The sequence below is a fragment of the Triticum dicoccoides genome, chromosome 3A, assembly GCF_002162155.2.
Source record: "Triticum dicoccoides isolate Atlit2015 ecotype Zavitan chromosome 3A, WEW_v2.0, whole genome shotgun sequence".
NCBI classification, from domain to species: domain Eukaryota; kingdom Viridiplantae; phylum Streptophyta; class Magnoliopsida; order Poales; family Poaceae; genus Triticum; species Triticum dicoccoides.
The window spans coordinates 125568283-125586553 of NC_041384.1; the positions used below are offsets into that span (position 1 = coordinate 125568283).

General features: G+C 48.2%; 1 protein-coding gene across 1 annotated transcript; it reads right to left on the reverse strand.

The window, feature by feature from the left end:
* Positions 1–14125: 14125 nt before the first annotated feature.
* On the reverse strand, positions 14126–16248 carry LOC119267541 (cytochrome P450 710A1-like). Its single transcript, XM_037548940.1, has one exon. The coding sequence runs from the start codon at positions 15894–15896 to the stop codon at positions 14361–14363; it is 1536 nt and encodes a 511-aa protein (XP_037404837.1). The 5' UTR covers positions 15897–16248; the 3' UTR covers positions 14126–14360.
* Between the last annotated feature and the right edge of the window lie 2023 nt (positions 16249–18271).

Below are 18271 nucleotides of genomic sequence, written 5' to 3' on the forward strand. Positions count from 1 at the left end.
CTCAACAGCTTCACTATGAAGCTGACAGCCATGCTCGTAGAGATCACCAGGAGTGGGCAAACTAGTGAGCTCAATGATGTCAAAGGCTTTGGCTTCGTGATGAACGTTTCCTGTCATCCACTCCAGGACCCAAGTCTTCGGATCTCTGTTATACCCGCGGATGTGAAGTGTGGCATAGAATTGGAGCAGCAACTCTTCATTCCAATGCTCTTGGTCAGTGACGAACGGCAGCAGTCCAACCTCTTTGAAGCAATCCAGAGCTTCTTCCAGACAGGGCAGACCAGCTATTGCTTCAATGTCAAGGCGCTTGTGTGGGAAGATGCGACCTTGGTTGTAAAGAACACATGAGTAATAGCTTCGCTGCGGATAGCTCCAGAACCGATCAAATGATATTCTTTCCCTTGAGTAGGGGTTCCTGGAGCTATTGAAGAATGTGTTGTCTGCTCTGAAGCCATTGATATTAAAGGAGCCAGGTGCTGATGCAGGACCTGGGAACCTGGGCAATCTTGGGATTGGCTTCTGTACCTGAGGCCTGTGCTCAACATGATAGTCGAACTGGGGACCGGCAGCAGACGCAGGAACAAAAGCAGTGGGATCAGTGGCTTCGCTAACTTCTGGTGCTTTTGGTGGTGAGGGCTCTACATTAGCTTCAGCCATGACAGCGTCAGTGGCTTCAATGGTGTTGGTGGTGGCAGCCTCAAGATTTTCAGCCTCCACTTGAGGAGCTGGAGGGTCGGTCACAATCACGTTCTCCTCGAGAACCGCTTCTTGGTGGGACAGGGGAGTAGCAACTTGTGGGACTTCTTCTTCATCGGCTGATGCATCTGGAATATCTTCAGCAGGTTTAGCTTCAGACGCAGAGACTTGAGGCCTTGGCCCTTTGTGAAGCCTGCGCAGCGCGGGCGACGCCTGTGGAGTTGGTGTTGGCTGGGCCTCAAAGTCTTCTTCCTCTTGTGGGCGATCAGCCCATGAAGCATCCTGTGCAATTGGCGTCAGTGGACGACCAATGCTGATGAGTTCGTTGTGTGTTAGCACAGGCGATGATACCTATTGGTGCTCTAGCTGAGGAAGGACTGCATCATCTTCAACATGGTCATGGGGACCAATGTCTTCAGTAGCGATGGGATCAGCTGCTGGAAAGTCTTCAGCTTCATGAGCCTCTGTGAAAGCAGGCTCATGGATAGTCAGTTGACGTTTTTGTGGATCAGCATCAGGGTGAACCATGGAAATGGGTTCAACAATCAAGGGCTCTGTGGGAGCAGCCCGTTCCTTCTTGGTCTTTCTTTTCTTCTTGGAGGGGGCAGTAGCAGAGGCTTCAGGATGTTTCCTCTTCCTTGCTCCAGCCTCAGCAGTCTTGGTCTTCTTCAGTTCTGAAGCGGTTGACCTGGCCTTTGGCTTCGGGCCAGTCATGCTAGTTGGGAAGACAAGGGGATCTGCTTCCTGCCTTGGTGCTCCGGGTTCAGCCATAGAGGGCTTCTTCTTCTTCTTGGCAGCCATCCTGGGGTCGATGCCAAGACGCCCTAGGGCCTTGCGCTTCTCAGCCTCATTGTAGGCTTGCACACACCTATCAGCCAGGACCTTCATGCGCTCACGAGAACCCTGAGCTTCTGCACGTTTTTTAGAAAGGCTTCCTTGAGCTCGTGCAGTATAATCTTGAAGTTCTTCACGTCTTTCACGCCGAGCTTGGCCATATGCTTCTTGGACTGAGATTTCTCAAAGTCAATCTTCTGCTTCAGTTCAACAATGCGCTGGGCGATGGCTAACTCTGAAGCAATGGCGCCATGGAAGGCGACACTAAGGTCAATGGGTAGTTGGAGATCTTCGAAGCTGATGTTTGGCGTGTCAAACCACTCATCAATGAAGTTGTGGATGATTGTTACATCAAAGAGCGGTAGATCATTGAAGATTTCTGCTTCTTCTTTGCTCTTGATGAGTTGCTCAAGAGCGTCATCTACAAGATCTTCATCACTTGATAGATCAATGGCATCATTGCGCAGAATGGCAGCAGCAGTTAGCTCTTGGCCGGTGTGTGGCAGAGGCATCTTGACCTTCTGGGGCTTGGAGATGCGTGACAAATCTTCAGACTGCACACTGTCTTCAGGAGGTGCAGTTGCCAGTGGCTTCGCCCGTGAGATTTTTGGTGAAGGGGCAGGCTTTGAAGCTTTAGGCTTCTTCAACTTCTTTGGCTTCGGCGCTGCAGGCGCTTCATCTGATTCAGCGTCAGCTGCAGGCTCATTCACGGCTGTCCCTTAAACCAAGATATGGGTGATGAGACCTTCAAGGTTGTAGAAAGGACCGACGACATTGGGTTCTGCATCCCGTGTGCCATCAGCCCTTGGAGCAGAAGGACCAGGGTTGAAGTCTAGTCCCAATGTCTTCTTGTTCTGCTTCGCTGAGTTCTGGGCAAACTGAAAGTTGCGCTTGAACAGAATGTCGTCACGACACCATAGCAGTGATGAGGGGTCAGCATCCGCAGGCTGTGGTCCACGGACCATGCAGGGATAGAAGCCTTGTTCAATGGCTTCATCTCTGGTCCTGGGTTGAAGATTTTTGTAGAGGATGTCTCCCCATGGTCGCTTGATGGCATTCTTTTCAGCATATTCCTTTGTCACAAATCTGTACTTGAACCACCGTTCTTCCCAATAGCGTCGAATCCATTGGATTCGTGTTTTGCGCTGATTGTAATCCTCTTCAAGATCTATTTTGTACAGTTCTGAGAGGTGATCCGACAGATCTCTGGATGTTTCTCCACGACGCTTTCTGCCACCCTTCCTTGCTGATTTCTCTGAAGCCATGAACTTTATACTGAAAGGCTTCAATACGTTTAAAGGCTTTCGCTTGCTGGACAAACAGGAACTGGCTTCGGGAGAATTTATATGATGCTGTAAGAATTCTGCAAATGAATGCAGACTATGAGAACCAAGGGATTCTCCCACAGACATGTACCTGTGACAGCATTAAGGTGCGAGGGAAGGGGAAGAGGTCATATGCATTCTCAGAAGATTTTGAAGATAAATCAGTTTAGAAGACATTGACCTCATCGTGCGAAGACATTCACTTATAGATAAGGAGTTGGCTCCAGATTTGTACGAATCCAGAGATCAGTACAAGTGAGGAATCTAACTACTTTGTGACGCATAAGTGAATATACTAGGCATGTTATGAGATGCAGTATGAAAGAGATCCAACTTGTGTGAATAGAAACTACTTGTGGTAGAAAGTGACAAATCCATAGGATCAAAGGGGTCGTAAAAAGGAAGTTTTATTTACCACACTAGGAACTGCTAGACGGAGTGGAAGAGGAGGCCGAGTCAGTTCGATCTTCCATGCCCTAACTTGGCGACGGAGGACACCTACGGCGACGGCGGAGAGGATGATGTTCGCGGTCGGCATGAAGACGGCGTCGGAGAGGTTGCGGTAGCGAAGCGCTTCGTCGCCGGCGTCGTCGAGGGCTAGCGGTGGCGCTAGGGTTCGTGCGAGAGTGGAAGAAGAGATAATGACCGCTGTGAAGTGTGTATTTATAGGTACAGGGGCGGCACTGCGTTATTACACAGGTGCCCCTGGCGATTCGCATCTGAGGAACATGTGGCCATCATGCAGCATATTAGGGTTTGTTCCACGTCCCACGCATGCCTGGATTGTCGGGTGGTCGTTCCCACTTCTCCGGGTTTCATGTGAAGGAATGAGCATTGAAAACGGACTTAATGTTTGTCTCTGTATCTTCTACTGACAAGGACGCAGAGAAGACATCCGACAGTTTCAATAGAATGCATATGATTTGGAGAGATAGAGTTTGAGATAGAAAGCATAGAGAGGTTAGGGTCCGATCACATTCACTTAGTTCAAAAGATTCAACAAGAAGACATAGCTATAAGTGAATGCTGTAGAGGACAGAACACTAGTATATATATATATAATCAACATAGTGAAGATAATCATGAAGACATGTTGAGATTGAAGCCAAATCAAATGTGAAGACATAGCAAATGTAACGCCATGAGTAACACGCTTCAAACAGAACGTTTGGTGGTGGCGTTACCCACCGTATAGGAAGTATTAGACCCAGACACGACGCACAATTATCGTGGCACTCCGAAGTCAAATTCCACATTAATGCATTCACACTTAGAATGTATGTCTTCATTGATTGAAGATATACTTTACTTCGTGTGTTGCACATCTAAGTCATCAATATGCATAAGTGTTAGGATGTGTGCCTGATCACAGGACATTTGAGGATTCCAGGATATTTAGCTCACACCGTAACTTGCAAAATCTCTTCTCATCCAAGGGCTTGGTGAAGATATCTGCCAATTGCTCTTCAGTGTTGACATGTATGATATCAATATCTTCCTGCACAACATGATCTCTGATAAAGTGATGACGAATTTCAATGTGCTTTGTCTTCGAGTGCTGAACTGGGTTGTTGGCAATCTTGATGGTGCTTTCGTTGTCGCAGTAGAGTGGCACTTGCTTCAGATGAATGCCATAGTCCTTGAGGGTTTGCTTCATCCACAGAAGCTGAGCGCGGCAAGATCCAGCAGCAATGTATTCAGATTTAGCAGTGGAGAGAGATACACAGTTCTGCTTCTTTGAAGACCAACATACAAGTGATCGTCCCAGAAAATGACATGTGCCTGATGTAGACTTGCGATCCACCTTGTCACCAGCATAATCAGCATCCGAGAATCCAACCAGATCAAACTCTGAGCCCTTTGGATACCATAATCCTAGAGTTGGGGTGTGAGCCAAATATCGAAGAATTCGCTTCACAGCTAAGTGATGCGACTCCTTTGGTGCCGCTTGAAATCGAGCACACATGCAAACACTAAGTATAATATCTGGCCTAGATGCACATAGATAAAGCAAAGAACCAATCATGGAGTGGTATACCTTTTGATCGAACTCTTTACCATTGTCGTCAGGACCCAGATGATGCTTGGCTGGCATTGGCGTCGTGAAGCCTTTGCAGTTTTGCATACCGAACTTCTTCAGACAATCTTTGAGGTACTTCTCTTGAGATATGAAGATGCCATTGCGTTGCTGTCGTATTTGAAGACCGAGAAAGAACTTCAGCTCTCCCATCATGGACATCTGATATTGCTCTTGCGTCATATATCCAAACTCTTCAGTGTACTTCTGATTGGTGCAGCCGAAGATAATGGCATCCACATATATTTGGCACACAAACAGTTCACCATCATATGTCTTCGTGAAGAGAGTGGGGTCGAGGGAACCAGGTATGAAGCCTTTGCTCTTCAGGAAGTATTTGAGTGTGTCATACCAGGCCCGAGGGGCTTGTTTGAGGCCATACAGTGCCTTGTTGAGCTTGTATACCATGTCAGGATGTTTTGGATCTTCAAAGCCAGGCGGTTGTGCAACATACACTTCTTCAATCTTGCCATTGAGAAAGGCGCTCTTTACATCCATTTGATATAGAAGTATGTTGTGATGATTGGCATAGGCCAGCAGTATGCGTATGGCTTCAAGTCTAGCCACAGGAGCAAATGTTTCATCGAAGTCAATGCCTTCCACTTGAGTATATCCTTGAGCAACGAGACGAGCTTTGTTTCTGACAACTTGACCATGCTCATCTTGCTTGTTGTGGTATATCCATTTTGTGCCTATTATGTTGTGCTTCCGAGGATCAGGACGCTTAACCAGTTCCCATACATTATTCAGCTCAAACTGTTGAAGCTCTTCTTGCATAGCTTGAATCCATTCAGGTTCCATGAAGGCTTCTTCAACTTTCTTGGGTTCTGTTATTGAGACGAATGCGAAGTGCCCACAGAAATTTGCTAGATGAGTTGCCCTTGATCGAGTGAGCGAACCAGGTGCATTGATGCTGTCAATTATTCTCTCAATCTGCACTTCATTGGCAACACGAGGATGTACAGGGCGAAGATTTTGCTCTTGCTGATCATTGTCGTTGTTAGAGGGATTGTCTTTAGGTTGAGCATTGTCTTCAGGTTGGTCTGTGAAAGTGCGTTATATCGACTAGAGGGGGGTGAATAGGCGATTTTTATGAAAGTCTTCAAAACGTGGGAGTTATGAAGACAAACAGCGAAGATTATGCCTATTACTATGCAGCGGAAGTTAGATTACACTAGGCCAGCCATGGTCAAGTATTCAATAAAGTGAAAGCGCAATGACAAACAGCTGTAGTGTAATAAGGATCAGGTGGGAAGAAGTTATGAAGCCAAACAGATCATACATTCACGTTATGAAGACAAAAGATAGAGCAAGCATGCAATGGCTTCACAATGAGTAACAGTAAGAAAAAGGAAGTGAAGATGAAACCAGTGACTCGTTGAAGACAATGATGTGTTGGACCAGTTCCAGTTGCTGTGACAATTGTATGTCTGGTTGGAGCGGCTAGGTATTTAAACCTTAGGACACACAGTCCCGGACACCCAGTCCTGAACACGCAGCTCAGGACACCAAGTCCTCACCGTATTCTCCTTGAGCTAAGGTCACATAGTCCTCGCCCAATCACTCTGGTAAGTCTTCAAGGTAGACTCCCAAACCTTCACAGACTTCGTTCACTGGCAATCCACAATGTCTCTTGGATGCTCTGAACGCGACGCCTAACCGTCTGGAGGATTCACAGTCCTCAAGTGTAATAAGTCTTCAGATCACACAGACAAGAAGACTTAAGTGATGCCCAATGTTCTCTGGCTCTGGTTGGTTAGGGCTTTTCTCCTCGCTAGGAATTTTCTCTCAAAGGCTTCGAGGTGGGTTGCTCTCAAACGACAAAAGCCGTGCACTGAAATCTGAGCAGCCAACCGTTTATGGTTGTAGGGGGTGGGATATTTATAGCCACTTGGCAACCCGACCTGATTTGTCCGAAATGACCCTGGGTCACTAAGGAACTGACACGTGTCTCAACGGTCAGATTTCAAACTCTCATGGCAACTTTACTTGGGCTACAAGCAAAGCTGACTTGTCCGGCTCTGGACAAGATTCGCTCTCACTGTCTTCACTCAAAGACATAGGTTTTTGGTTTAGGCATCACTTCAGTCATTCTGACTGGTTCTCCTGGACCCCACTTAACAGTACGGTGGTTCCTATGACTCAACACAAAGGAAAAAAGAACTACGAAAGATCTAAGTCTTCGAGCTCCATACACTTCATAACGTGTCTTCTTTTGTCATAGTCTTCAATGTGAACATCTTCATATATCACCTTTGGCTTCAATGTCTTCATACATTTTTAAGGGTCGTCTCTGGTAGTAAAACTAAATCAATGAGGGACTTCTACCCGTGTTATCCTGCAATTCTCACAAACACATTAGTCCCTCAACTAGGTTTGTCGTCAATACTCCAAAACCAACTAGGGGTGGCACTAGATGCACTTACAGTCTGGTGCGGAGATGATAAGTTCCTCTTCAGGATGAGCTTCAGAAGGTATGATTTCTCCAGTTCCCATTAGCTTGATTGATTCACTGGATGGAACTTCATCTAGCACATTTGGCAGGTGCTCTCTTTATGAACCGTTAGTCTCATCGAACCGCACATCCACTGTTTCAACCACTTTATAATGAAAGAGATTGAAGACTCTGTAGGAGTGCGAATCCTTTCCATATCCAAGCATAAAACCCTCATGTGCTTTTGGTGCAAACTTTGAAGTGTGATGTGGGTCCTTGATCCAGCACCTGGCGCCAAATACTCTGAAGTAACTGACATTTGGCTTCTTGCTAGTAAGAAGCTCATAAGATGTCTTGTTCAGAAGCTTGTGAAGATAAACACGATTGATTGTATGGCATGCAGTATCAATGGCTTCAGGCCAGAATTTTCTTGGAGTCTTGTATTCATCTAGCATCGTTCTGGCCATCTCAATGAGTGTTCTGTTCTTGCATTTGACGACGCCATTCTGTTGTGGCGTGTACGGGGCTGAGAATTCATGTGTGATGCCCAAGGTATCAAGATATGTATCAAGGCCAGTGTTCTTGAATTCAGTGCCATTGTCACTTCTGATGTGCTTTATCTTGGCGCCATAGTTGTTCATTGCTCAATTGGCGAAGCGTCTGAAGACATCCTGCACTTCAGTCTTGTAAAGGATTATGTGCACCCAAGTATATCTAGAATAATCATCAACAATGACAAAGCCATAGAGACAAGCAGTAGTAGTAAGAGTTGAGTAATGAGTGGGACCGAAAAGATCCATGTGAAGCAGTTCGAAGGGTCGAGTAGTAGTCATGATTGTCTTCGAGGGATGTTTGTCCCTCGTCATCTTTCCTGCTTCACAGGCACCGCATAAGTGATCTTTCTTGAACTTGACGCCCTCGATGCCTATGACATGCTTCTTCTTTGCAAGGGTGTGGAGGTTCCTCATGCCAGCATGCCCAAGCCTCCGATGCCAGAGCCAGCATTCTAAAGCTTTTGCTAGAAGACATACGGCAAGCTGTGGTCCTGCTGAGAAATCTACCACGTACAAATCATCTTTTCGATACCCTTCAAATACTAGAGACTTTTCAGATTCCATTAGAACAAGGCAACGATATTTTCCAAATATTACGATCATGTTCAAATCGCAAAGCATTGAGACAGACATTAAGTTGAAGCCAAGGGATTCAACAAGCATGACTTTATCCATGTGTTGATCCTTTGAGATTGCAACTCTACCTAGACCCAATACCTTACTTTTACCAGTGTCAGCAAATGTGATGTGGCTCTTGTCGGATGGACGTAAGGTTGAGTCCATAAGAAGGCTTCTTTTGCCAGTCATGTGATTTGTACACCCACTATCAATAATCCATTCTGTAGACGCTGGTGTCGTACCCTATAGTGCAGTTAGGGGGATAGGCTTCACGAAGAGAATTGTGAAGCAAAAACATTTGACGAACCAGTGGGTTATGAAAGCTTAGATCCAGATTAGGACTGATAGGGAGAGTAGCAAGCAATTCAGGAACGAAGTACATAGTAAGACCATTCGGGCATTTGATCTTGCAGCCTACAAGATGTTTAAGGTCCCCAGCAATAGCGTCAGAAGATTTTGGTTTTCTGCTGGAGACCTTTCCCTGCAAAAGAGAGTTAAGCCTTCTTAACCACCCACATCTTCAAGGGTGGCTTAGAAGCGATAAGTCTAAGTGCAGCGTCTGAAAACTTTGGCTTTGGAGCCCTAGCAAAAAGTCTTGCAGGCGGACAATAATACTCATAAGAATAAGCAGAATAGGTTTTGGTCTTATGAACATGGCGGTTCGATGAACCGCGCTCATATTCATAGGCCTGAGTATGGTTTCCCTGCAAAACATTTGCGTTAGTGCGACTCAGGTGAGTCCTCTGTCTGTATGAAGCCTTTGGGCCGTATGAAGCCTGTGGTCTGGGGTTTGTCTTCTTCATCTGTGGTGTCATGATGACATTCACAGGAAGATTTTCCAAACACCTTTTGGGCACCCAGATCTTCTTCATAGGCGGTCCATTCCTGCAGTTAGTACCAATGTACCTGGCAAACACTTCACCATTCTGATTCTTAAACAGTTTATAGTTTGCATCAAAGGATTCATCGATGACAATGGGGTTAGCACAAGTGAAGCCAGATAGATTGGATGGATCAGCTGAAGGTTCCTTTGCAGCAACCCATGTGGTTTTGGGATACTGCTCGGGTTTCCAGTAAGAGCCATCAACATTCATTTTCCTTATGAACCCAACACCCTCTTTCCTCGGGTTTCGGTTCAGAATCTGCCTTTTGAGGACATCACATAGTGTCTGACGCCCTTTAAGAATTTTGTACATCCCTGTTTCAAGCAATGTCTTCAACCTAGCATTCTCATCAGCAATAGCAGTGGTATCCTCAGCAGAGGGGTTAGTTACCACATCAACAGTTGAAGAAATTGCAACAGTAGCAACAGTAGAACATTCAGCAACAGAAGTAGCATTATCACGCTCAATGCATTTAGGACATGGTGGTTCAAATCCTTCCTGAGCGGAACTGATCTGTTCGGCGCGAAGTGACTCGTTTTCCTTTTGAAGATCTTCATGAGCCGCTCTCAATTTCTCAAGATCTTGCTTCCTTTGAAGATAATCATAGGAAAGCTTTTCATGAGTTGTTGAGAGCGTTTCATGACGACTTTCAAGTTCCTCATACTTAACATGAAGATTTTTTATGTCTTCAATTAAGGACTCAGACCGAGTCATTTCAGCGCCCAACAGATCATCGCTTTTGTCTAACAGTTTTTGAATATGTTCCATGGCTTTCTGTTGTTCAGTTGCAATTTTAGCAAGTGTTTTGTAGCTGGGTCTTGAATCACAATCAGAGTCATCATCACTAGATGTTTGATAGTGAGTAGTGCGTGTGTTTACCTTGGCACCGCGTGCCATGAAGCAGTAGGTAGGAGTAGAGTAGTCCTTGTCATTTGCATCGGTGTCGATGGTGAAGTCATTGTCTTTAGTGTTGAAGATGGACTTGGAAACGTATGCTGTAGCCAGACTTGCAACGCCAGAATCGGACTCCTCCTCAGACTCCACCTCCGCCTCCTCAGAAGCGGACTCCTCCTCTGAATCCATTTCCTTGCCGACAAACACACGTGCCTTGCCAGATGAGCTCTTCTTGTGTGATGAAGACTTTGAGGAAGACTTGGAAGAGGACTTTGAGTATTTCTTCTTCTTCTTGTCGTCAGAGTCATATTACTTGCTCTTCTTCTTCTTTCTGTTCTCATTGTCCCACTGCGGACACTCAGAGATGAAGTGGCCAGTTTTCTTGCACTTGTGGCATGTTTTCTTCTTGTAGTCATGAGCAGAAGCTTCATCATTCCTTGATCTTGATCGTGAAGACTTTCTGAAGCCTTTCTTCTTGGTGAATTTTTGGAACTTCTTCACAAGCATAGCAAGTTCCTTTCCAATGTCTTCAGGATCATCAGAACTGCTATCAGATTCTTCTTCAGATGAGGAGACAGCTTTTGCCTTCAAGGCACGCGTTCGCCCATAGTTTGGACCGTAGATATCTCTTTTCTCAGAAAGCTGAAACTCATGTGTGTTGAGCCTCTCAAGTATGTCGGACGGATCGAGTGTCTTGAAATCAGGTCGTTCTTAAATCATCAGGGCTAGGCTGTCAAACGAACTGTTAAGTGATCTCAGTAGTGTCTTGATGACTTCATGCTTGGTGATCTCAGTGGTGCCGAGGGCTTGAAGCTCATTTGTGATGTCAGTGAGTCGGTCAAACGTGAGCTGGACATTCTCATTGTCATTTCGCTTGAAGCGGTTGAAGAGGTTGCGAATGACACTGATTCTCTGATCTCTCTGGGTTGAGACGCCTTCGTTGACCTTGGAGAGCCAGTCCCAGACCAACTTAGATGTTTTCAAAGCACTCACACGGCCATACTGTCCTTTGGTCAGATGACCACAGATGATATTCTTGACAGTAGAGTCCAGTTGAACGAACTTCTTGACATCAGCAGCAGTGACACCTTCTCCAGCCTTGGGAACGCCGTTCTTGACGACATACCATAGGTCGACGTCAATGGCTTCAAGATGCATGCGCATCTTATTCTTCCAGTAGGGATATTCAGTTTCATCAAAGACGGGGCACACAGCGGAGACTTTAATTATCCCTGCAGTCGACATAGCTAAAACTTCAGATGGTTAAACCGAACCACACAGAACAAGGGAGCACCTTGCTCTGATACCAATTGAAAGTGCGTTATATCGACTAGAGGGGGGTGAATAGGCGATTTTATGAAAGTCTTCAAAATATGAAAGTTTCGAAGACAAACGATAGAAATAAACCTATTACCATGCAGCGGAAGGTAGACTACACTAGATAAACCATAGTCATGTATTCAATGAAGTGAAAGCACAATGACTAATAGCAGCTAGGTAGTAAGGATCAGGTAGGAAGATATTAAGAAGCCAAACAGATCACATAGTCACTCAGTGAAGACAAAAGATAGTGCAGACATACAATAACTTCACAAGGAGTAACAGTAAGTAAGGAGAAGGGAAGGATGAAACTAGTGACTCGTTGAAGACAATGATTTGTTCCATCAGTTCCAGTTGCTGTGACAACTATATGTCTGGTTAGGGCGGCTAGGTATTTAAACCTAAGGACACACAGTCCCGGACACCCAGTCCTGAACACGCAGCTCAGGACACCCAGTCCTCACCGTATTCCCCTTGAGCTAAGGTCACATAGACCTCGCCCAATCACTCTGGTAAGTCTTCAAGGTAGACTCCAAAACCTTCACAAACTTCGTTCACCGGCGATCCACAATGTCTCTTGGATGCTCAGAACGCGACGCCTAACCGGCTGGAGGATGCACAGTCCTCAAGTGTAATAAGTCTTCAGATCACACAGACAAGAAGACTTAAGTGATGCCTAATTCTCTTTGGCTCTGGATGGTTAGGGCTTTATCCTCGCAAGGAATTCTCTCTCGAAGGCTTCGAGGTGGGTTGCTCTCAAACGACAAAAGCCGTACTCTGAGTCTGAGCAGCCAACCGTTTATGGTTGTAGGGGGTGGGCTATTTATAGCCACTAGGCAACCCGACCTGATTTGTCTGAAATGACCCTGGGTCACTAAGGAACTGACACATGTTCCAACGGTCAGATTTCAAACTCACACGGCAACTTTACTTGGGCTATAAGCAAAGCTGACTTGTCCGACTCTGGACAAGATTCGCTCTCATAGTCTTCACTCGAAGGCATATGTTTTGTTTAAGCATCATTTCAGTCATTCTGACTGGTTCTCTTGGACCCCACTTAACAGTACGGTGGTTTCTATGACTCAACACAGAAGAAAAAGAACTACGAAAGATCTAAGTCTTCGAGCTCCATAGGCTTCATGCGGTGTCTTCTCTTGTCATAGTCTTTAATGTGAATATCTTCATATACCACCTTTGACATCAATGTCTTCATACATTTTTAGGGGTCATCTCTGGTAGGAAAACCGAATCGATGAGGGACTTCTACCTGTGTTATCCTGCAATTCTCACAAATACATTAGTCCCTCAACTAGGTTTGTCGTCAATACTCCAAAACCAACTAGGATTGGCACTAGATGCACTTACACCTCGTCACATTATGTGATTGGTGGCACACCATCTTCGCAACTAACCCAGAAAACCAATTTACTGAGATTAACTTGCTCATCATCTGGCTAGAATGTAACAAGACAGTGCTTGACAACAATGCCTCCGCAGGGACGTACATTTAGAGTTAGACGTAAGCAGAATTTGCGCTTTGGAAGCTTGTGCGTGTGGATAGGATGTGTAGAGAGTAGTCCGGGGTGTTGGTTGTGTGTAAAGCTCGGTGGAAAGAAAAACGCATTGTGGCAAAAAAGTGCCGTCCTTAAAATCTACTATTAACGTGCTATTGGTGAGGTATTGTACACAAAATTATTTAGCGAGTTATTCCTTAGCATGCTATTAGATGGCTACGATGACCGTTTGTGGCTAGTTGAGTGTTTCTTGTAACTAAACCGTTCTCTCCCACTTAATACAATGGCACACAATCCTCTTGCATGCTCTTAGAAAATAGTTAATACATTTTGGAGTAGTTAGATTATACAAGTTGGCAGAAAATCTTGCAGCGCAACGCACATGCGTATATATTTAGGGAACATGCATATATATGATATTAGAAGACGTTGCCCATCATAGGGTCGGCCCCTATTACAATAGTTTCCAAGATACTCGTGCATAAGAAAGTTCACGCGTTTCCCATCGGTTGGACGAAATAATTTATATCAAAAAATTGCTTTTGTACATCTCAATTATATGCAAACAAAGCGACTGAGTTTAACTTAAATGGTAAGAATTTTTTGTGGTGGAACCTAATCATCCGAGTTCAAGTTATAGACTTGTCATAAGTGATCGTATTTTACAAATTTATTTTAGATTTTCTTTATTCTTTGATGGCATGTCATGTTGGTCAACTTCCCACTAAAAATGTATCGCCGGAAATCCCGAAATAAATCCAGAAATAATGGGAGCACCAGGATTTGAACCCTGGTGGGTTAGGGATATCACTGTCCACCTAACCAACTCAACCACAGGTTAATTCGCAGGATGCTCATGCTGTTACTGTGTATTCATCAACAACAAAAATGCAAACCGAAGTGACCTAAGCTTAGACTGGTCGTACCGATGAGTTATCCAAACAGGAGACCAAGACTAGAAACAGTCAAGCAAAATAGTCAAATCGTGCAATTCCATTTCAGATTTCAGACATGGCCAATTTAACCCCAATAAAATCAGCACATGACGCATGCGGCCCGCCGGCCAGCAGCAAACCAATGACAAACAAAACAATAAACTGATGAATGGACCAACCCGCGCTGGACAACAACTCATCACATCGACATGAAAGAGGAAGGGGCGAGAGCAGAGGGCGAAGGGGACAAGAGGACGGACCCAAGACGGACCAGCTCAGAAGGATGGGAACGTGCGGCAGCGCTGCTCCATGTACACGGCGCAGCCGTCCCTGGGCACGATGGTCGGCATGTACACCGGCTCGTCGCACCCCGGCGTGCCGTCCCGCCGGAAGTCGGCGACGGACACGAAGAGCGCCAGGAAGAGCACGAGGTGGTTCAGCGCGTACCGCTGGCCGACGCACTGGTGCGCGCCGGCGCCGAAGGCCAGGAAGTTGCGCTTGCACGCCACGTCCTCCCGGCGCGCCTCCGAGAAGAAGCGCTCCGGGTCGAACGCGTCCGGCGAGGCGAACCCCTGGAACGACGACTCGTACACCGACGGGAACACCATGGCCCCCTTGGGCACCGCGTACCACTCCGTCAGCTGGAACGCCTCGCCGGCGACGTGAGGCACCAGCGTCGCCGGCGGCCGGTGCCGGACCACCTCCCGCGCCACCGCCTGGGTGTACCTCATCCCCTGGATCTTCTCGGCGGTGATCGGCTTGCCCGACTCCGGCGACCAGGCCGCGGCCACCTCGGCGCGCACGCGGGCGAGCACGTCCGGGTGGGAGTCGAGCGCGGAGACCGCCCAGCAGAGCGAGGACGTGGACGCGTCCTGGGCGGCGAACAGGAAATCGAAGAGGAAGCCCCCGAACTCCTCGTCGCCGGTGTGCGCCGGCGGCGGCCGCCCCGCCGCCGCGGCCTCGTCCATCTCCCGCAGCGTCTCCTGCATCCAGTAGTCCACCAGGCACTCCGGCTCGCCGCCGGCGCGCATGCGCGCCTTGCTCTTCCGCGCGCACTCCCCGAGCGTGCGCACGAGCCGCGCCACGGCCAGCCTCGCGCGCCGGAACGCGAACCCGGGCAGGTCGACGGGGACGGACATGAGGCCGAGGTTGAAGAGGGCGTAGTCCTTGGCGAACCGCTCCCTGGCCTTCTCGGAGAGGTAGGAGCCGACGAACACCGTCTGCGACGTCTCCAGGTTCATGTCGCGGCAGGGCACCCGAATCGGCATGGCCTCGCCGGTGGCGGCGCTCTGGTCGAGCCACCGCCGGAGGTGGGCCAGGATGACGCGCTGCTGGATGGCGGCGTAGGTGGAGAGCGCGCGCGGCGTGAAGTTGGGCGTGATCCGGCGGCGCAGGTCCTTGTGGTCCTCGCCGAACATGTAGATGAGGTTGTGGTCGCCGAAGAGGCGCTTGCCGAAGGGGTGGCCGATGAGGTGGAAGGCGTCGGGGCGGACGTTGGCGAAGACGCGGTGGGACAACTCCGAGTCGCGGACGAAGACGATGAAGCGGCCGAACAGGAAGTCCGCGGCGAGGCCGGCGCCGGACTCCCTGGCCCGCGCCGCCTGCGCGTCCCAGAACCCCGTGGGGTCGCGGATCATGCGCACGGCGCTGCCGAGGAACGGCACGACGAGCGACGGGCCGGGCAGCGGGCCCTTCTTGCGGAGGTAGGACAGCTGCTCGACCAAGAAGTACATCGCCACCGCCGCTGCCACGACGAACGGCGCCGCGCCGCGCAGGTCAAAGAAACCGGCCGCTCGCAGCAGCTCCGCCATTGCGCCCGCCCAGTGCTGGCTCGCTGAGGTTATCGTGGAGCTCAGGGCTGGAGCTCTCCCTGGCCTGCACACCAAAAGAACACGAGAAATGTATTGAACCGGTCTGTCTACCGGGGACGGCGTATTTAAGCAGGAAGGTTGGAGTGGGAGCCGGCGGTCAAAGGCTGGCTGGGTGGCGCTGGGAAAACGAAAGGTGGTGGCGGCCGTGCTGGGTTGTGTTGGGCTGGCTGCACGGGCCGGGGCGGATTGGCTGGTGGCCTGCAGTCGCTGCGCGCGGCCGCGGGGTGGAAGAAACGAGGCGCGCAGACAGACGGGGGAAGCAGAAGCCGCGACGGGAAAAGGCCGGGGGACGTGGCCGCGTGCTTCTGGATGGCGTTTTGCACGGGAAGGGCATGGGAGTGGTGGCGACAGGGATGGGATGGGATGGGATGGGCGGGGCGGCGCACACTGGCACGCAGGCATGTCGCCGGATTTTGAAAAAGGGAGAGGCTTGCTGCTTTGCCGCCGGAATGTTTCCAGAGACTGAATTACTCGTCGTGTAGGTCCTTTGGGTTTTTTCTTCTTCTTTTGCATCGAATCATGGGAGCTTTATTAAGAAATTAACACCCTGTTACAATCATTCAGCAAGCACAGCGAGGAATGGTGTAGAAACTCTGAAGGATAAGAATTTTATAGGAAAAGTTCTTTTTAATCCTTTGGTTTGTAGGAATTTTATAGGAATTCTATAGGATAGGATTTGCAAAGGAAAAATTCCTTTGACGCCCTTTGGTTTATAGGAATGGATTCCTATTCCTGTGTAGGATAGGTTCAATCCTTCACATTTTGGAGGAAAAAAAACATTAGTCTAGACTTAATGAAAAAATTCCTATCCTATGCATCAAATGACATCTCTTTCTTTATAGGAATTGAGATGCATGTCATCTCACTTTCTATGATTTTTCTATTCCTATAAAATTTCTATCCTATGAACCAAAGGAGGCATAAGTCTTTTGGGTCGTAGGAACAAGATTCCTACTCCTGTGTAGGATGAGTCGTGCCATGCACACGGCAAAATTCGGACGATTCACACACGATGATTAAAACCGGCCGGACATGTGTGGCTGAAAGAGCACCGACGGCTGGATTTACATGTCTTGCATACGTCGGGCACAGGTATCGTGCATGGAGCGGTTTCGATGTAAAATAGTAACCAGTCTTTTAAATTTCACATCGTATGCTTTTTTCTGTTTCCATGATATTCATATGAACCAAACTAGCCCTGAGAGGATCCATCCAAATGTTAGACGACCCGTGAAAGTATGCCAAGCATGCCGAGTTTCGACAAAGAAAGGACAAGGGATTACGCGTGTGGGAGATAAGATTTTGATTAAAAGCTCTCCTTGTGTTATATTGTCCCTCAAATCAGAGCCACTGTCCATCCGCGGACATAGATATGGGAGCCGGCCATCCAGCCGTATTCGTCAAACGTCCTAACACATTTCAAACGGATTTGAACTCGAACAAATTTCTTGCAAACCAAACAATTTTCATTTTCAAAACCGGACCAAATTCATGGCATTTTTTTTACATATTTCATTAAACAAAAGCGGACATGACTTTTTTTAACCTAGTCTAAATCTTCACCAGCCCCCGGGGCAACCCTGTTCCACATCCTATTCTTCCCCACGTCTGGTGACCTTGACGGTCATGAGCTCCGGGAAGTGAAGCTGCGGGTCGCTGGCCACATGGGACACGAGAGGTGCCCACATGGGTGTCTCATGTCCTACTCTTCCTATCCAGAGTCCACCTTGTGGACATCGTAGGTCGAGGTAGGTTCCATGGTCGATGTGGATGGACCGGCCTCATGGTCGTTGTGGCACCGGGCGAATAGCGCGTGACCGTGACCGATGAGGAGTTGCTGATGTAAGCAACAATGTTCCCATCCATGATCGCCTGCGCCGCCTCGACCTCGATCTCCGTAAATAGGGCATGACTCTCCGCATGTAGGACGTGCAACCGCCATCGCTCCCGGAGGATGTCGCAGGAGCTGCACATGGACTGGTATAAAGCATGATGCTCATCCACGAAGGCCGAATTCTCCGTGACCATGGGTGCGACAACATCCTCATTCGCCTGCTTGCTGGCGAGTTGTCCCCTCGTGAAGTGGTGCTGCTCGAGGAGCCGGAGATTGCATTGGTGTTCCTCCCGCAACATCCGAAACACGGAGGTCGACAACGCAGACTGCACCAGCTCCTCCTCCTCCGCCATGCCGGCCTCGTAGTGCGCCTGTACCATGGTGAAGAGGGCAACTGGCACGGGCTCGTCGTCGGACGCCTACTCCATCGCCTGGTCGTCATTCTCTGAGTTCTCCTTCGGCGAGTCCGGAGGTTGTCCGA

Excerpts from the sequence above, each read along its gene's own strand:
- LOC119267541 (XM_037548940.1), bottom strand. The coding sequence starts at position 15,896 with ATGGCGGAGCTGCTGCGAGCGGCCGGTTTCTTTGACCTGCGCGGCGCG.